A 22,098-nucleotide genomic window follows, 5' to 3' on the forward strand; every position below is an offset into this window, starting at 1 on the left:
AAGTCCCCAATGCCCTCCTTATGTATAGTAACCTTGGATGTCCTCTATCAGTAAAAAAAATAACCAAGTGATTAGGCCCACTTTCCTAAGCTACAAGTACGATTTTGTGGATTGGGTATAAAAATACCCACTTCGGCATATGTGGGCTGTAAAACGTATGAAATGTGAATTTAGTTTTTCAAGTAAAAATTTGGTTTGTTTCTTAATTATTGGATATACTTATATTGGCCTAACAATACATAAAAATATTTATATTCAATAAAAACTAAAGTTTATAAAGTATAAGGTTGTTTAATGACCGTATGAAAAGTAGGCAATTTTTTGATTTTCAATTGTGTTGGGGCACCTCAAAACATAAAAATAGGTCAGTAATCTTTCGTACGTTTAACTTACTCATTAAAAGGCCACTTTATATCGCTATTCCATTGAAAAAAAAAAAACAAAAAAAAAATTTCATTCCACCTTAATGTATATGTCCGTATTATATTGTAGGTGAGTGCTATATTCGGCTGTGCCTTACATGTTTTCTAATGCGAAAATGTTTTCTTTCCAATACTCAATGCTGTTAGAAAATGAAACGTCTCACGGTGGCTCATATCTCAATTTCATCGGCCAAAAGCACAACTTTTTGTTAACTCCGATTTCAAAAATTTTAATGCCATTCAATAGTAAATTAGATAAAAATATTGTCAATTGTGTGCGTGGCATGCTGTTGAAGTCAAATATTTTATGTCATTTTATAAAAATGTGATTTTTGTAAATTTGATCAGAAGTAAATTATCATTACTCGCAAACTATTATAGATAATTGGATGATTTTTCTTTTGTTTGTTGGTAAGACAATAGTCTTTAAGAGCTGATATGATTTGTCACTGTACCGTTTATACCTGATGTGTTATTAATTTTACTATATTTTAGCCAAATTTGAATTTCAGTGGAATAAAATTGCTTAGGGTCAAAAGGGGTTAAACTAATTTTACTACCAGGAGAAAGTCCAAAGTGTCCTCTTTAAGTCCTCTTTGTTGCCAAGAGAGGCAATTCCTCCAAACTGCAGTGGAGAGATATTGGGCTCTTGTTAAAAGAGAATTAAAGAGCACCAAAAAGATGTCCAAAAGTGTGGTAGATTTTAAACGGTGCACAGTGGTATGAGAATAAAAAAAGATGGAAATAAATCTGTAACTTCTAAACCCTGAGAATTTACCTAGCACTGTTATTTACATTCATAAAAATGTTGTTATGTAGGCAACATGCTTTTTTATGAATTTCTATGTTAGGTAAATTCTCAGCGAGTTGTTTAGTTTTCCCTAATTTATTTGACACGTAAAAATCATAAGGTAGACATGTTATATATCAATGGATAGAGGATTTTGTGTACTTTTCAAAAAATTATATATATTTTGACAATTAAAAAATTCATGGAATACTTTTTTGAAAAATATGACAAAAAATGCTTTTTATTGAATTTTGCATAGATACAAATTTTTCAAATTGAAATAAAATTTTTATTTATGAATATTTTTTAATGAAATTTCACAGTTATGTAGATTTTTCTATTTAAAATGAAAAATGAAAACAAATTTTGAAATTTGTTATCAAGTATCCCGCAATTCCTAAAAAAAATCTTGAAAAATCCCAAAAATGGAATTTTTTGGTTTTTTGGCTATAATATCCATACCAGGGGCGGGGTTATCGGAACCCTTTACAAAATAATTAGGAACTTATTGAGCCATCTAAAATAGGTTACTATATTTTGATTTCGAATATGCGATTTGAGAATTTTTGCCCTAAAGTTGAATTTTACATAAAAAATTGGCATTTTTTGAATGGACCTGCTCCCGTCGGTATCAAAAATTATAAATGTTTTTTTCATTTAAAATATTTGGCGTAAAGTTAGCTTTTCCAAAAGTAAAAATTCATTATACATCCTGTTAGAAATTTTTTAGATAACTTAAAAAGAATTAAAGTACTTTTTTCCCAAAAAATTGCGAAAAATCGCCTTTTTTAATTTTTTTAAATTCAAATGAATATAACTTTGGACTCAGTCATTATTTTTCAACACTTCTTTCTTTATTTGATATATAGATCTATTGTTAATCCTATAAAAGAAAAATGGATAAAATCGGGAAATATTTGGAACCGCGGTCACCAAAAAACTGGAGTAGGGTGGGTAAAAATGTTGAAAATTAAATTTTCAAATGCGAATATCTCTAAGCTATAAGAGATAATTGATAGCTACGACGAGGTTTTATGTAGTGCTCGACGAGGAGATTCTAAATGTGCAATTTTTTTTAAATCGTAACACATAATATAAATATATATACAGAAATAGGATCATTTTAAAAATTGAACATACCCGAGGTGTCCTACTTTGGGAACCCCTGGTCCCGCTCCTGGTGGGTTCATGAGGTCCAAATTCAAAACTTAAACTCGACTACACTTCCTCTTTGTGAATGTGAAATTTCATTCAAATCGGCGTAAGGGTTTAGAAGTTACAGATTTATTTCCCTCTTTTTTTTTCTCATACCACTGTGCGGTGTCCATCTCCGTTTCGAACAAAGTAACATAAAGCACTATAAAAACCATAATTGAAGAGCTTTCAAAAAGGTTCAAAATTTCATCATTAGTGATTAGAACTATAAAAATAATTTTTTTTAATTGTAACAATAATTTCAATTAAATAAAAAAAGATTCAAAACTGTAAGTTTAGTGGTTTAATTTTTATTAACATATATGTATGTTAAAAATTTTTCGATCTCAGTCCTTAACATAGCCTTTAACATTTCTAATATCTTCTTCACAAGAATATTTAATTTCTTCATTTCGAAAGTTTCGAATGTCTAAATAAGGAACACATTCAGAGTTCCATGAAGATGTAGTGCTATTTATAAATACTAAATAATAGGCTTTCCAAAGTAATGTTTACTGATAGCCTGGATGAAGATACGTTGAATTTGTTTATCCATTTGTATGGGGTTGTATAAACTAAATTAAACAGTTTATAACTATGTACAATAATATGATTACATCTGAATACTGTTCAATTTTTAACGAAATTTTACACAAATGATAAAAAGTAAAACCACAGTCTTATTTATTTTTAGTACATTTGATGTAAACATTTAACGTTATAAATGTAGTAAATATTGGGTTGTTTGAGTGTGTTACCAAATCTAAATACCCTGCAGTTTTAAAGATAGCAATTATCAACTGATCTGATATTTAGACAGATCCTTGTGTTGAATTTTCTAGTACTACATGCTTTTATCGAGAAATAAACAAAATTAAAGAATTGGTAAAAAATAACCAAAATAGATATCCATGTGACCACTATTCACTTGTAATTTAACAATGTAGAAGGTGTCAAATAGGGTATTCAATCGATTAACCGTTAATCGGTTAACCGATTAATTTTGGACTGTTAACTGTTGGAATAATTTAAAATTGCCGATTTTCAAATAACAAATAAACCGATTAATTTGTGTTGATTAACCGATTAAACGAATTAAACGATATTCTTTATCATGCTTTCGATTTCTCCAACATCTACAATCAGCGAGAGAGTTTTTTCCAAGTCAAGTTTTATTAAATCTAAAGAAAAAATCGTTTAAAAGGAAAAAAATAAATTAAATTTTTTTTTAAAAGATTATTACAGAAGATCCTAAAAAAAAAACTCAAATGTGTATATAAAAAGGATCTCAAATACCATATTTGCTATAAAATAGACATTATTCGGTTAATCGAATAATTTTAAATTAACGGATTATTAACAGAATAAATCTAAACTCCGATTAAATATTTGCTCGGTTAACCGATTAAACCAACTAGCAATGACATGACTATGTAAAATTTGCACTTTGCCTATTTTCTAGCAAGGTGTAACTTTTCTGTCAAGGTGTAACTTTGTAGTTCAAAGTACTGCAGCGTACGTTTTTTGTATTACATACATATATGTACATTTGACCGTAGAAAATGTATCTAGTAGTTTTTGTTGAACACTTGTAAATGTGTAGTAGAATCTGCCAAATAAAATCTGTTCATATAAACAGTTTGTGTATTGATTCATGTAAACTTGTATACAAATATATATACATACATATATTTTGATGTAATTTTGTATTTGTTGCTTTTTTTACTAGTCACATTGGATCTCGTGCAAAATACAACGTTCAACGTGCCAATCTATTTTAGCCAATATTCTAACGATACCACACGTGTTTGTTATTGTTTGCTACACCCGCTGATACATATTTTCAGTTAACAATTGGATAATAATAGGTGGTTGCACAGAGTTTATAAAAATCTATATAAATACTGAATTTGGCTAAATAGATACAAGAGACATAAGAAGTAAGGTCATTTTTTATTGAGATAATAACCTTGGTTATTAACTGCCAAATGCTATTCTAAAGGTTACACAAACTTGAGACAAATTAAATAATAATCTCTTAAGTAATGGTTTAAATTTGCATTTACCAAATGTGTTGCTATTTTTAGAAATAATTACTCACAATGTACTCGTAGTACATATTCGTACAACAATTAGACAAATTTAATTTATTCATAAAAAGTAATGAATAACTTTGTTGTTGGTTTAATGTAGGGTGTGCATTCATTTTGAAACAAAGTACACTCTAATTAAGTAGAAAATCATTTGGAAAAGTTCACATGTGTTTTAATTGTAAAAAAAACATCGCACGGTGGAGCAAGAAGTTTTTAAACTCACAAACAATGTTAGCTATCGATTTGAAATGTTGAAAGATAACGGTAACACGCTAATTTGGATTATTGCGGTAACGGTATTTTGCGTTATTTATGTAACGGTGTATTTGGATTTTAAGTGTGTAGTATGTACGTTCCACGATTGTTATCATATATATCTATCCTAAACAACAAAATAAGTAGGCATGGTTGTTGGCTTGTAATGCTGGGTATACACGATACTATTTTTCGTACTATGAGTTGAAGTACGATTTTGTGATAGACGTTACTACAAATCGTACTATATCCTTTGAAAAAAATGACAAGTAACAAAAATATCACAAAAATCTAAATTTTTACTAATTTCATACTTATACGATTTATCGTACGACTTATCGTAACGTGTATACCTAGCATAATGCAAAACAATCATAAATATTCTATACGTTTCGATAAGACAATACCTCTTGTCAAACTTAATATTATCTGATAATGACCAAATACTAATAGATGAGTATTAGATTGAACCTATGACATTGAGATGTTTAACAACGTCACTTAGTCCAGCTGCCGATACCTTAGACATGTCACCCAATATATGTTTTCCTAAGAACCTATGTTTGGTTACATAATAAGACAGACAGCCATTCACAGGCATAATGAAAAACTGATACCTTTTACCAAGATATTGACAGCGACAATAGTTACTGAAAGAAAGCGTTTCTACGACAATTGTATCTACGTTTATGAACGACCCGAGTCTCACTCTACCAAATATTGTCAACCCAGGTACAGCTACATATATCAACCGAAAGTTTCATTCAATGAAAGAACTTTCGATAACAGTAGAACTGTTACAACAACTGAATGGGAGTTCAAGTTTATACACGTCTTTACCAATCGTTCAATAAACTATTAACACTGCCTCAACTTTCTTTCCGTTTAGGATTTATAAGAAGCCACATTTTTCTCGATACTAAAATTTTTATAATTTATTTTCAGCTATGTATTTGAAGTGTCTAAAAATGTTTCCTTTAATTTGAGATATTTCAGAACCTGCTCTGGCATTCTCCTCTTTCTGCTCAATATCGTATGCGTAGGGACTCAAACCAAGGGAATGGCAGTCTAGTCAGATCATTCTTGGCATTATTTAATAATATAAGTTTTTAAAATTTTGTTCCTGAAACTAGTATTTGAAAATCCTTTAAATAGTTTCAAACTTATTTCTTTAATAATTTCAAATGTTCCTAAAGTCCACTGTGAAGCCGCAGACGTTTCCATATACAATCTACCTGCCACAACGAAATAGAATAAAAAGCATGATACTTTAAAAGAATTTTAATTGATGTTTTAAATTTAATGATTGATGTTCTTTTAATAAGGAAGTTGTGTTATAATGATGATGTTTAACAGAAAATGATTTCTGGGAAGTCGAATAAAATGGAAAGCCAAAAGGAATCACATGGGACTAAATTTATCTACGTTAATGTTGGAGATGCATAAAAGGTATTTATTAAGTTGATTCATATAGAATTTCTTCAATTAATGAAACAATATACATAGTTCGAGGTCTCATCTATGCGCTGTATTTGTTATAATGTTATAATAATATGGATTTGTTAAGGTAACTTTACGCATGACTATTCGATGTCTGTTCATCTGCTGATTCAGGAAAGCTTTTCAGAATTACATTTGGTTAAAACCTTTCATAATTGTGGACATACAATTCAGTTACAAATCTTCTGTTGCCTTGACTTTCCAAAAAAAACATAATTTTTATAATTTGTACATATATCAAGTACGCTAACACAACTATTATTTTTATTGATTTATTTCAGCACTCCTTGATTGGATACAGCTGACCACTGATCAGGAGTAACTTGACGTCAGTCTGCTCGAATTATCTTTCACAGATCATTTTCATTTTAAACTTGGTACTGACTATCATACACTGAAACTGACTATTTGCTTAAAATTCGCGTCTTTTATTAATAGTTGGACAAGTTTTTATGGGGACACGTTGGACAAGTTTTTATGGAATTTCAGTGTATAAAGTTTGAAAAAAAAATGTTTCCTGACTCTCGAAAATAACCGAAGGTAATTTGTTTGTTCTTTGGATTCTTCCAAATTTAATTTAGTAGAGCCATGCAACGTTTTATGTTTTATTATGGAAATATAGCTTTTAAGCCACTCAGCCGTATGAATTTCAAAAAACTTTAAACATCTACAATTGGAATGCCATTTCAGATTCATATTTTATTAAAATATTCGTGACTGCATCTCTAAATATTATTTCAAGTTTTCGGAGCAATGACTCCCAATAATAAATGAGTATAGAACAGCTATTCTTTTGTCAGCATCGCTTTTCTTCTCTCGATATATAGTAAATAATTCTGATTTTGGCACCTAGAATAGTTTTTTAGAAAACTTCAAACATATGCAACTGAATTAAATTATTTGCAGAGTATAATAGATGGTTTATCTCTAGCAAATGTTATAATTAGTTCATCTTAACCCTCTAACCGGCAAGGCTGCCTTTAGGCGGGTATGTTAAATGTATATAATGCTGCTTTATGTGGTTATTTTTCTCGTTATAACGGTAAATATGTGTAAAGAGACAAACAATTTACTTATTGTAATAAACAAGAACGTGCACTTGACTTTTGTTTGTTTTTATTCCAACGTATTTCTTTTTTTTTCAAAAAAACAATGGTAAATTATTTTACCTTGAAAAAAAATTGGCCGGTTAGAGGGTTAAGGTCTCTTAAAATGTTCCGATTTAGAGCCATTATTACAACTTGCCTTTAAGTTGCAATAGTAAAAGTTAACTTTAAGCAATAGAAAAAGGTACCCTTAAAGTTAACTTTTACTATTGGGAACTTAAAGCCAAATTGTAATAATGGCCCTTAATCAAACAACAGACTAATTCAAAAACATTTGACTTTATATAAATCGATTCTAGTTTAAAATAAAAATTAAAAATATTAAGTAAAAAAAAATTATTTTTTCAGCTATTAGTGAAAAAATTTTATGGCAAACAAATTTTTTTTTTTAAAAACACGGGTAAATAATCTTTACCCATTGTAGGTCCAACTTACTATCCCGTTATATACATAGGTCTTTGGAATATCTATAATTATATATCCATATTGTCTATATTAAATCGAGGTTGTCGTGTTTTTTTCTTATATCTCAGCCATTTGTGGACCGATTTTCTCAATATTAAATAGCATTCGAAACGGGTCTATAGCGGATATATTGATGTATGAATCATGTATTTAAGTTATTTGGAGGCAACGGAATGTTGTTTCAGCATACAGAATGGACATGGCTATATTGACTTCGCTATCTATAACGATCCAAAATGTAGAAATTATAAACGGAATGACAAACTTATATATCTTTGCCACAGTTCATAAAAAGTACTCACATTCTACATTATTTTAGATTTTTTTATTTTTAAAAACTTTTAACTACTAAGTATTAATAAAACTTTTATCTGAAGTTGACATAATTTAATGTACTAAATTGTTTTTTGCTAACTTAGAAAGCGATAAAGTAACGATAAAGCAATATTATCGAAATATGTTAACAGATCATAAAAATTCAACATTCAATTTTGAACTTTTGCCAAAGAAAGTGGTCAAATTCCCCATAGTGCAGTGGTCAGCTGTTTCTTCATTTTTCATTTAATTTTTTGAACATTTTCGGGAAATGTTTGTCGGTAATTTTTGGAAATTTGTTGCTAATTGAATTATTCTATTATATAAATAGATTTTTTCTGTACAAGCTACAGATAGTCAGTTGGCATAGAAGCATAACGGTTGAAATAATTTTTCCACTCAACTCGAGGCACAGTAGACAAATTCGGTCATTAAGAATGAATGAAAATTTTAAATTCTTAAAGGAATTATTAATGTGCTGTTTTTCAATAGCGAACGAGTGCTTTCAGTGGACGTTTTATATGTATTTTGTTTTTGTTACAATAACAAAACACATGTTAAATTTCCACTCAAACCACTCGTTCGCTATAGAAAAACAGCACATAAGGTGTCTAACATTGCAACTTTAAATTAATTAAATACGCATGTTCTACAGTTTTAACATAGTTTTTTAATAAAATAATAAAATTAATTGATTTTTTAATGATTAAAACTATAAGTGTGTGGTTTTTATTTTAATTTAGTATTAAACAAGTAAGAAAGTATGAGTTAATAATAGCTTATCTTGTTGTTAACATAGTTCATACTAGAGTTTCGTGTTCGGTTTTAATCGAAACCGAAACCGACAATTATTATTCAGTTTTTACTTCTAATCTATTTTCAGTAGAAAAATTAAAAATTTTAGAAATGACAAACAACCTTTTTTGTCCAAAGATTCATCCAAGTATTTCCTGACAATTAAAATTCAAATGACTTTATTTATTTAATTTAAAAAAAGAATGCAAAGTGTTTTTAACAATTGCGCTTAAGTTTGAAATCAAAGTAATTTCTTGATTATAGGTTCAATATTATAGAAAATTCAAAAGTACCATTTTGAAGAACGAAAAAGTACTTCTTAGTTTGGTTTAGTTCTCCTTTTTTAATCATAATACTATTGTGCCCCCTATTCTTGATTATTTATTTACTGAGAAGCATATTAGCCAACTTTAATGTATATAAGCTAACTAATTTAATATATTAAAAAAGTACCATTAAAAGAAAATGTACCATTTTTCCTTTATCCTCTTGAACACCCGTCAAGTTTGAATTTTAAATTTGTTAGCATTTCCAATATTATCAGCTGATTTTGTTTCTATAACACTTGATATTTAATAAATTATCACAAAACCGAAGGAAACCGATCGGTTTTCAATTTTTTAAAACCGAAACCGCGGTTTTAAGAGACAACATTTAATACTATCATCTCATAGACAACAAGTATTAATAAGTAGAATATAACTATTAAGACTTTGGCGCTCATCTTATAGTTAAGAAAATCTATTTTACATACATCGTCTTTAAAAGTCAGATGACCATTTGAAATAGATTTTATATAAATTTAAACATAACTAAATTTTTTCCATTATTGTCTAAAAAGATACCTACCTGGCTAGCTATTGTATGTACTTAGAAAATCAAACATGTGGCACGTTGACACCACCAGCACACGTTGAGTACAACCTCAAGGTGTTGCCACTGATTGTTTGACATAAAAACTCGATAAGTTTAAGACATTAAACGAAAAGAAAAACAATGTATAAAAAATTTCGAAAGTAATTGGCTTATATTTCGTTGCATGTTTTTATGTAGAATAGAAATTTTGTAGAAATTTTTTCTAGAATGATAGAAAATAAGAAAAAGAGTAATTTCAAACAATGAATTCACAGTGACATTGACGATTTTTGTTTGTGAGTTCAACATTTAATGTGGATGTTGTATAGATTTATGCAATTCCACCCTATTTGAAATCTAGACTGGGAGAGTGCTTTGTTAAAACAATTATTTTTCAACTTAAACATTTGTTCAAGGTTAATAATACCTTGTTAGTTTTTTTTTAGCTTTTAAATGAAGATAATAGGAAAGCGTAAAGTGTGAATAATTAGTATTTTAAGTCATTTAAATTCATGTTTAATATCGTTATTCAGTATAATTGTTCATCGACCTTTCTTTGATTATTCTAAATTTTGTACTTATTCGATCAAAGTTGTTATTATAACTCAATTTTTCTTCAATTAGATACTTATTTTATTTAAAATTTAGTTCATATAAGTTTTATATTTTTTCTTCTTATATTAATCAAAACTTATCTTTCATTTCTTTTTAAAATTTAGTTGTGTGATTTCAAGTTATTAACCTTGATTACTATTCATTCATGGCTAGAAACCATGTCTTATAAATTAACCGTTAAATAAAATAAATAATTAAGTTAATAATTTGTTTAAGACGTAATAAATAAAACAAATAAATATGTACTTATGTGCTGTTTTTCTATAGCGAATGAGCGTTTTGAGTGGACGTTTTACATGTATTTTGTTTTTGTTACAATAACAAAACACATGTTAAATTTCCACTCAAAGTACTCGTTCGCTATAGAAAAACAGCACATTAATCTTCTACATTTTCCACTCCAACCTCCAGATGTTTTCAAATATTCCTAAAGTTTATCTAAATTGTTTAGTTAAATAACACGTCGTTTCTAGATTCGAAATTATTTACACAGTTATTTAGCAGCTGCGATTGATTATGAAGAAAATACATATTTATACACTCTAAAATCAGAAAAACATAATTATAATGCCATATTGCTAGATAATTTTGTAAAAATTTATGAAGAAACTAGCTGTCTCGGCAAACGTTGTCCTGTCATACAAATTATATTATACATACATAATTTCATAAAAATCGGTAGAGCCGTTTCGTTCTGTTTGAATTATTTGGATATTTTGCTAATATAAAATACTTAAATCGCGATTAAAAAATGTGTAAATTAGGGTTTATACCTAATGACCTAGCAGTATGAAATATACTTTACGACCTATTCTCATACCTACCAAACATACATACAAAATTTCATAAAAATTGGTTGAGCCGTTTCGGAGGAGTTCAAACACTTACATTGTGACACGAGATTTTTATATATTTAAATATATTTGGAGTATATTTTGGAAAATGATAGGAAAAAAAATATTTTTTTAGTTTTTTGAAAATATTTGTATTTAATTCCAAAACAACATACATATGGGGGATTTCACGTCAAGTGAATCATCTTTTAAAATCGATGTCTTCCGACCGGGAAGACATCGGATAGTAATTGGATAGTAATTCAGACACAATTTTTCAACAAGATCGGTTCAGAAATCTCTGAGTTAGAGGGGGTCAAAATTTGGCATTTTGGCCAAACATGTGATTTTTCTCATCCATGTAACTTTTACCTATTGTTCTTAGCAAAATGTGTTCCAAATAGTTTAGATAGGTATTTCTTCAATCTTTCGAAAAAAAATATTTAAAAAAAAATAAAAAATGTTTAATATTTTTTTTCCGAAATCAAAAACTTTTTTTAACTTTTTTTTCAAAATGGGCCTTTTTTTTTTTCTTAAAATAAAGCTTAGATATTTTCCTTGAATATCTATTTGTTCGCTTAGTGGGATGCGAGTTTGATATCTATCAAAAAAAATGTTTTGTAACTCAAAACATGCAATTTTTGACTTTTTTTGCAAAATCAAAAACTTTGTTGACTTTTTTTTCAAAATGGACCCTTTTTTTTTTGCTCAAAAGAAGGCTTGGATATTTTCCTTTCAGACCTATTTGGTGGCTTAGTGGGATGCGAGTGGGATATCTTTCAAAATAAATGTTTTGTAACTCAAAACATGCAATTTTTCACTTTTTGTTTTTTTTAGACTCTAATGTTCATAATTGCTCATAAGTTTTAAACTTTACAGTATACAGCATCAATACCGAATTCATTTTAATGATTATGACATTATCTTTTAAATGATATAAATAAAATTAAACATTTTAAATTTCTTAAACAAAATACGCAATTAGAACATTTATTTAAATTAGACATTTAAATTTCATATAGGATTTATCCAAATAAGATCAAAGATTTGTAATCAGAGCTGCTTGAAAACAGAAAATTTTGCAATTTTTTTTCATTTGTTTATGGATATTGAAGTATTGTGCCGGAAAATTATGGAAATTTCTGGTGCTTAATTAATGAAAGTTTAATTATTATTGGTATAGATCGATATTCACTCAAACAATAATCTACACTTTATATCGTCGAAAAACTTTAAATACATGTCGTACGTAAAGGATTTCCGTGCATTTCAGCATTTTCTTATAATTTTGGAATTTCCTTATGTTATTTTTACAAAAGGAAAAAGATTCTTATTGGTTGATTTTTTGACCTCAATGTGCAAAAGTTCTGAAACTCATGCGTTATTTTGTGAATTGTTTAATGGAATTCAAATATTTTTTTCTAAAATGTTGGTTCTGGTTAACCCTTTCAGACATTAAATAGAATTAGTTGAGATAAAAAACTGAAAATTTCAGTGTAGGCTAATTTGAGGCTGCTAATTAAGAATATGAAGTCAAATTACAGATAAATCGTCACACGTGCCTGCCAGATGAAGTCAAATATATTGGGCGAATTTTCTTAAATGACATGTATCTCATAAATAAAATTTAAAAAATTAATGTAATTAATTGCAATTAATACACAAATACCTAAACTAATACTCAATTAATACTTACACTCTTTTTATATAGCTTAAAATAATGTAATTATAATTTTAAAAAAGAACCGAATATTACTATGTCTAACACATTCTTATAGAACGCTGACGTACTTATGAAAATAACTTAATTTAACCAAAACCAATGAAAAATTAGATATTTAAATCACATATATATACAATCTAGTAAACACTATTTTGATAACGCTATTAACTGTAAAAATCTATCCAATTGCGTCAACGCTACATGGCTTTAAAAGGAAAAATCCAAATGTCCAATATATTGGACAAAATGTCTGAAAGGGTTAAGATTTTTGTTTCAAGTAATTAGCACTTAACATTTACGAAAAAATTCAAACTCAAAAAATTATGTTCATCATCAAATATTAATAATTTCTTGATAATAAAACCTTTCTACTTTGCTGCAATAGTTAGGAAATGTTCATACAAGTAGAGTAAGTAGAAGAAGTATTGTTCTTAGTTATCTTAGACTGCACACTTAATGATGTATGAAACTGAAAATAGTTTTAAATTTAAAGCCTTCAAAATCCTTTTTAAACATTGGCTCCATTTGCACCACAGTGTACATACGAAGGTGTGTAATCAAGTCAGCTAACTGACAAAAATAAATAAATCAACATATTGACAGCTAAGCAGTCATTCACAAACAAACATATCTATACACCTGCAAACAACCCAGCAGTTCTAGGAGACTCTCCCGAAGCATGTTTGGATTACAAGGAGCGGGTCCAAAGTAGTCAACGCATTGGATTAACACACCAGTTACATATAGTCAGTTACCTTAATAGCTACCTAACTGGTTACTGGATCAGCTACATAACTATTTATTTTATGTACGAGAGCTAATTAACCTAACATAGTCAATTAAAAAGACATCTCATAGACGGTCTAATAACCGATTGCTTATAAAAAAACCTTCCTCCGACAACTTCCTAATATATTACTTTTTATTTATTTTTGTTATTTTACTACTTTATAAAGCACAGTACGAAGTAAACGTTTAAGAGCTAGTTTCTTACTTGTCTGTTAAACGTAGCTTAACACGCTGTTATATGAAACCTGAAACATATTTAGCCGGGATTTAACCAATGATTGTGTTTCTCACTAATGGATTAATTTTGTTATGTCATACTTTTCAGTTCTTTTTTGTAAATTTTAACTTCGTAAAATAAAAAGTGACATTAAAGTACATATATAAATAGTATATTAAAAATTATATTGATGTTAATAAAGCAAAACAAAGAGGTGCTGTGCTAAATTGTTTATATTATTTTTCATCTGCTTGAGCTTTGAGATTTTATACATAGGTTTAACTCACCAATGATGCTCAGTTAAACCTAGATTATATAGTAAATAAACAATAAGTGAAGAAGTTAGATTATCTTTATCCCAGAAACTAGCTCTAAATGGATTAAACTCTAGGTTACTTAGGGACACTAAAGTGACAAATGACTTATTGCTAGGTTATATGGGATGTCAGCATACTTAATCAAAAAGAAAATAAACTGTATGAGAATTATATCAACAACAACGAATTACTCACAAAAAAAGGTACAAAATAAACGTTAGACTCTAGATTACTTAAATACACTTAAGTGACAATTGTCTTCAGTATGGATTACGAGGGATATATAAAGTAACCAAACTTCTCTCTGCACTACAAAAAGCAACCTCGTAATAAGACATTAGTGACAATTATAAGGGATACATTGACTACTTGCTTAACTGCTGGAATGTGACTAAGTGCCTAGTTATTATAATATGTGTGTGTTAAAATAACTAAACTCCGGTTTACAAAAGGACATTTAGTGGCAATTGACTCTCCAATAGGTTACTGCTGGTGTGTAAAATAACTATTTTCTAAAGTGTAAATCCTAGATAACAGATATAACTACTGGGCAGTTGTCTGTACACGTACTTACACAGACATTTTAAATTTTAAAGAATTTCGCTACAAATTTTCCATTTGGTAATAAAATATTTGCAGTTGGTCACGGATAATCCATGTGTATGTGAATTTATGAATTAATATTTGTTTGTATAATAAAGTGTGAAATTTAAAAGCAGAGCAATCAGTCTCTACAATATATGTATGTATGTAAGTACCAAAAACACACAAATATCAATAATAATTGAAAAAAAATGTGTATTAATAATAAGTAACAACAAATAATTAATTTTTTCACTTCTTAACGTTAATTTTTACATAAATAATAAATGTGTACATTTTTTTTTCCATCTCTTTTTTTATGATAAACAAAAAAAAATAGATTAAAATGTTTTAAAACTTGTGTTAGTAAAGCGAATATTTTTTACAAAATTGTATAGCTTCAAACAAGTTTTTCAGTTAAATAATGTTTATAAATGTTTAACCACATAAATAATTAAATAGGAGAAAAATGCTAAAATATTAAATTGCAAATTTTAGCCGGCTGTATCGAATCTTCGGTACACATCGTTAAAACATGTGCAGCGAATTATAAAGTATTTATTATTTTACGTAGTATATATCGGTGGCTTAATATAGAAAGGTCGTATCTCAACTTTTAGTTACTTTACAGGAGAAGGAAACAACTCAATAATATCAGAAAGTGAAATTGAAAAAAAACAACAAAAAATTTGTAATATATCAAAAAGTATGTTTAGAAAAGTAGTTTGTGTTAATATAAACCAAAAAATAAGCATTTAACTTTAAATGAGTTACTGGTTTTTTCTTTTAAACGACTTTTTAAATGAATTAGGGCTTTTTTATAATTACTGTAAATCTGTTATTCGTCAACATAGGAAACTGAATTTTTTAAGGGAGGTCTCTTTGAGTTTTGACTACCAGAATATGTAAAAACCCCGATTTTGTAAAAAAACGAGATACGACCTTTCTATATTAAGCCATCGATATGTATGTAGGGTTTCTAAATAATCAAGGGAAGTAGAAATTTCAGTTATTTCTAGTAAATAAAATATATTGTGAACTACGAGCAATATGAGTAATGTTTTTCAAAATATGTATCAGCTCAACTACCGCACAGTGGGGGAACTGAAAAAATTTAACTTTTAAACGGATAGTCCGATTGTAATAAAATTTCTCTTGGCTATAGACGATATGTAGTTGAGTTTAAGATTTGAATTTGGACATTAATTAAATATCTTTCTAATCTGTATTTAACCCAACTTTTTACTTGTGAAATATACGAGAAAACATGAATTTTCACTTTGACGTTTACAACAAAAAAACACTCTCATACAAAACTAGTTGACTTTTTTTAAAACTGATAAAACTATATTACTCAGTTTAAAACAGATTTTGAGTCATGACGTTGTTGCAGCAAATGAGCGATATATTGAATTTGTTAACATTTCTTTTAAATTGTTTGTAGATTTTGAAAAAATCTAACCTCCACATTGTTAATTAGCCATTTTTATAATTTCTAGAATTGATCAACATTGCGTCCCACAACAATTTAAACAACAACATCAGCAACAACAGTAACACTATTAACAATAACAATAATAATAACAATACCAGCAGTGAAAGCAGTAGCGGCAGCCCCAATAAAACAAATAGTCCCTCAAAAACCTTTAAAATGGGTCGTTGGGGCAGACAAAGTCCTGTGCCAGAGCCGGAGCCGCCACCACCAGCTTCCCCACCACCGCTGCCACCACGTCACAACGCATTTATGCGTCAGTCGAGTTTTACGAAAATTGGTAACATGTTAAACACGGCCATAAATATGAACGGCCCCAAAAAACCTCAAAGTGAGTACATACTATGCATTTTATTTTTCTTCAACTTTTGCCATTTTATTTATTTATCTGTTTCGTTTTGTATTTTTGTGTAATTATTATTGTTTATTTAATCAAAATTCTTCAACAATTAACACTTATTATAGATTTGTTGTTTTTATTATTATTTTAATCAACATTTTAATGAGATCAAAGTAAGAAAGAACTACATTTAAACAAATATTGTAGCACGTAAATTGTGTATAGTTATTAGAGTATCCAAAACCAAAACCGAAAACCGGTCAACCGGGTTTTTAAACTTTGTAAACTCTACCGGTTTCGGTTTTTTAACATTTCGGTTTTTTGACAAACCGGTTTTTGTAAGACGGTTAACCGGTTTTAATGAAATATATTTTCTAAAGCTTGTATGAGCTTTAGAAAATATATTTATGAAAAACTTTGTACCATTTTTAAAAATATTGATTTATTTCGCGTCCACAAATAAAAATAAATTTAAGGAGACCTTTTTCATTTTAAATACAAATTTAATATAAACTGGTTAACCGGTTTATTTGAAGACAAAAACCAAAACCGTTTAACAGGTTTTTTTAAAAGACAAATAATATGCCGGTTTTTTGGACACTCTATTTGTTATCTACTGGAAAATTTGTCATTTTATTGATATAGTAGAGGTTGTTGTATTTGATTTTGCAATACATACTCGTATGCAGTATGGGTGTTTTAGCTTAAACAACAACCCATTCAACGTTACACTGTATTATCGATAATGTGTAGTGTTAGTATTTGTATTTCATATAAAGATGGCGCATCAGGTATACATATTGTTACGTTTTAACCTTTTCAAAACGCTGGTTTATTTCCTTTAAATAAACCGGATACTTTTGATTACAAATAAAAGCCGTTTAGTAGTTTAAAAATTGTAACAACTCTTTATTTCTTTAAAATGTACAACAACAACAGAATTAAATAGCCACTCAATGTTTTTTATACACGTTTATAAATTCTCAGAATTTACAGACACAATTTATAATGTACACGAATTTACTTTGAAAACACAACACACTTTAAGGCACTTAGATGATGTTTATTCGAAAAGCGTCTCTGATAAACTCTCTCAAGACTTCAACCTCTGCCACTATTTATAACACTGCATTACCATCTAGAAAGCTCTTTAACTGTCAAAGTTCGAATATTCTAGATCAGGGGTGCCCACAAGTTCCTTATGGAAGAGTAAAAACCAATACATTTAAAGAAAAGCTACTTTTTATTCAATATTTGTTGTTGCTAAAACCAATTCATACAAAGAAAAAAGAAAAAAAACTCACTTTCAACAAAAACAAAATCTACATGGATGATCGCAGTCGTCAATGTTTACCAGCTAAGCATACGAAACTGTTGTTGATTTCAACATGCGTGAAGAACGACAAAAAAATAATAAGACAAAGTTGTTGTGTATTTTGTATTGCTAGTGCTGAGTGCTCTAGTGAGTATACAAAACACACAGCCTATAGCTAAGAGCAATTACAAAAACAAAAGAGTACCAAGAGTATAGGGCTTGAGCATGACTGTTCTAGATCATACGCCATCTGTGGTGTACTTTCTACAATGTTCTTTAACTGAATATTCGAATACAGCGTTGCCAACTTACGATCAAATCAACCGAAAGCTTTTATTTAACAATGCCCACAGACATGTTACAGTCTGCCATTACAGCACTGTTATTTGAAAGCATTATGCTACTTTTAAATCAGCCCTTAAAATCGTTATATTTGAATTCAAGTACAATTTCGTAACAATATTGTTACGTTTTAACCTTTTCAAAACGTTTGGTTTATTTCCTTTAAATAAACCGGATACTTTTGATTGCAAATAAAAGCCGTTTAGTAGTTTGAAAATGGTAACAACTCTTTATTTATTCAAATGTACAACAACAACAGAATTAAATAGTCACTCAATGTTTTTTATACACGTTTGTAAATTCGCAGAAATACAGACACAATTTACTTGAAAAACACAACACACTTTAAGGCACTCAGTTGATGTTTATTCGAAAAGCGTCTCTGATAAACTCACTAACGACTGCAACCTCTGCCACTATTTATAACACTGCATTACCATCTAGAAAGCTCTATTTCTACAATGTTCTTTAACTGAATATTCGAATTCGAATATACGGTCGCAGCAAACAGCTTTGCCAACTTACGATCAATGGTCAACTGAAAGCTTTTATTTAATAATGCCCACAGATATGTTACAGTTTGCTATTACAGCACTGTTATTTGAAAGCATAATGCTACTTTTAATTCAGCCCTTAAAATCGTTATATTTGAATTCAAGTACAATTTCGTAACAATATAAATATGAGGCAAATTTTGACAAATTGGTTTTTTGGTATTTTTAAATATTTGGGTTGAAATCTTCTAGAAACAATTAAGTTAATTCACTGTTTACTTGTATGTGTAAACGCCAGGATAACTGCTTAAACATTGAGTGTTGCCATACTTTCAAACAATGATCAACTCAAAGCTTTTATTCAATGTTGTATGTTCCACAGCTATGTTAATAACACCCACAGATATGTTAACTGCTGTTAACATAAATAGAAAGCTTGAGAAGCATAGAAAGGTTGAGAAGCATTGTTTATGTTAACTGCTGTTAACATACAAACTAATTGTAACTGAGCTGCCACCACTAGAGGATCATCTTTTGTGTTTTCGTGTTTATCATTTATATTTTTAACACTTGCATTTTATGATTTTCATACAATTTTAAGTTTAACACATATTAGAGAAAGAGACAACTAATAATAGCTAAAGTTTTTTAGTAATTCATTAAGGAAAATAACGGTTCTTATGATGTAAAACAAGTGTAGCATATTTGAAGATTTATCTTACTTCTAAAAGTCAAGTAATGAAGATTTTGCAAAATTCGTTTTAACAACTGTGATAGCTAAATGTTGACATTCTATACTAGTGTCAACTTAAAACAAATGTCGTTTTTCTTAATGCGTTTTTCTTATCAATAAATCTAGCAACCATGTATCTTATACATTAAAACAGGATAAAAAAAAATCGATTTTTCAAAAATAGCTAATTTCGAGATTCAAAAATTTAAAAAAAAAAATCGAAAACTCGACTTTTTGTTTCAACTATATTAGCGGTATTCACAATGTAGAGTACTTGGCCAGGTAATGTAGTGAAAGAAAACAATATCAAAAAACTAAAAAAAAATACATTAGAAATTGAAATGTTTGTCAATAAATAGCTATTGTGTTATTGGGTGAATTTCTGACTTGAAAATTGGAGATTAAATTTAGTTTAATCTACTAAAGTTATTTTTGGGTTCTATGTCCTATGTATTTGCTTGTTTATGCGGCCAATGTTCTCATAGAAATCAGCTGTGATGGCTCACCGTCTATAAATTTTCCTTGGTAATAACTTTTATATTTTATGAACTAAGTAATCTTGCTGTACATCGAAATTACAAAGAGAAAAAGTGCAGCCAATTGTTATTTATATTAATTTAACATAGAGCGGAAACTCTCCTGTCAAAAACCTAACTCAGTTGTCAGAAACCTAAGTGGTGAGAATGAATTAGTAGAAAAAAACTATGTGAAAACAAAAACAACATTCGTATGTGTGATTATTTTGAGTACATTTTTTGTTGGAGTTGTTTCTCTATGATATGTATTCAAATTAAGAATGAAATAAAGATATTATATTATCCCCATATTCAAAAACAATTTTTAGATTTATAAAATATGTATAAAACTAAATTTCCATACAAAATTTGTTTTATAATACTTTGATAAATTGAAAAACTGTTTATGAATATGGGGAGTAATTTTTAATATGTCTTTAAAAAATCAATTAAATAAGGGAAAACGTATATTAATTGCTCATTTTCCATTTAAGTGTTATTGCTACATTATTCCCTACATTTCTATTTAAACCCAGAAAAAAAAAACTTTATGTTTAATATTTTGTGCTGGCAATGCTGTAATGGTTTACAGCACAAACAACAACAAAGTTTACTAATGTCACGACGAATTCACACACACACACAATGATGATGAAGAGCAAAAAATAAAAAAGCACGAAGCGGTTGTTAAAGCATTTTTAGTTCATTTTTCTAAAACGAAGACGCGAATTGATGAAATTTTGTTTTTTTGCAAAACTAAAGAACAAAACGCTCTAGTGAAACGTTTCAAAAGTAATTAAAATGTATAAAAATAAAGCTTAAACTTGAAAATAATGCAAGTGCTAATAATTAAATAAAACAATAGATATTAAAACGTAATAAAACCAAATTGCATAAGAAACAAACAGCGGCATTAAATTGAACAGAAAATGAAAGAAGAAAAGCCTCTTATAAAAAATGCATAAAAGAAACGAAAAAGAATTAACGTTTTTGCGTAGTGAAAAAAAAAACATAAAACCAATAAATTTTTTGCGAAAATTTATAAATAATTAGATGAGAACCAGACTGTTGAGGAATTTTTAGCGAAAATTTAGTTATTGTTAAATTTTTTGAGCAAATAAATTTGTCGGGGTTTTTTTTTTGTAATGAATTCGCTGTGAAATGCTTTTTTTTTGTCATTGCAAGTTTTTTCATTTGTTGTTTTTTTTTTGTGCGAGAGATGTCGCCGTCATTTTTTTCGTGTCTTTTTTTTTTTTTTGCTTTTTGTTGAGCAGTGGTTGTAGTAGTTGTAGTTTTTTTCGGATTTGTCATATTTTCTAGTGCAAAAAAATAACATAATGGCAAAAATTTGATAAATAAAGAGTGCAAATATAAGAATAAATAAATTTGTTTATTTAAATGAAAGCAAAATGTATTGAAAATAAAAAAAAAAATATACTAATTGTGCGTGCAAGTAAAATTGCAAAATATTCCTTTTGTTTTCTCTGTGGAGAGTCACGCGGTGGTTTTTTCTAAAGCAAATTCCTATACGCCTTCAAAAGCATTTTGAATTTATATTTATAAAATTTCTTATTTAAAAAGAAGAATGAATTACAAAGTTTATACATTTTTGAAGGTTAGGCGCCGCTACTAAATCGAAGTGCTAAATTAAAACAGCGTTGCCAGAAATTTATTTTTATTATCCTTGAAAGGTGTTATCACAAAAGAGGGAAATGTTAACAAAATTATAATTAGACATTAGATTTCTGATTAAAACTAAAAAAAATAGTTTAAGTCCTAACAGACCATGACTAAAGCTTGTATGTTCCTATTTGTTTTGTGTTTTGGAATTATAGTACATACTTTAAATTCCAAATAGGTATACATATGTATAATAAAAAGTAAATTTATAATATATTTAATAAATTATCTGAACATTATGTGTATCATTGAATAGTGCTTCAATATACATTTGATATAATATATTACAGTTTATTAAACTTGTAAGCAAATCATTACATT

The 22,098-nt window shown here is 28.4% G+C and overlaps 1 protein-coding gene across 4 annotated transcripts in view; it reads left to right on the forward strand.

Annotated features, from left to right (window-relative positions):
* The window catches only part of tws (protein phosphatase 2 regulatory subunit tws), a 68,865-nt gene that overhangs the window by 14,129 nt on the left and 32,638 nt on the right, over nucleotides 1-22,098 (forward strand). Inside the window, exon 2 of one of the 4 annotated variants that reach the window (XM_065515576.1) lies at nucleotides 16,366-16,689. In XM_065515576.1, the coding sequence (XP_065371648.1) occupies nucleotides 16,518-16,689 (172 nt within the window). In that variant the 5' untranslated portion in view covers nucleotides 16,366-16,517. Of the gene's footprint in view, nucleotides 1-16,365; nucleotides 16,690-20,745; nucleotides 20,973-22,098 lie in introns of those variants that run through there. The other 3 variants (XM_065515578.1, XM_065515579.1, XM_065515577.1) reach the window with 3 other exon arrangements.

The sequence above is a fragment of the Calliphora vicina genome, chromosome 1 (genome assembly GCF_958450345.1).
Source record: "Calliphora vicina chromosome 1, idCalVici1.1, whole genome shotgun sequence".
Lineage (NCBI taxonomy): Eukaryota > Metazoa > Arthropoda > Insecta > Diptera > Calliphoridae > Calliphora > Calliphora vicina.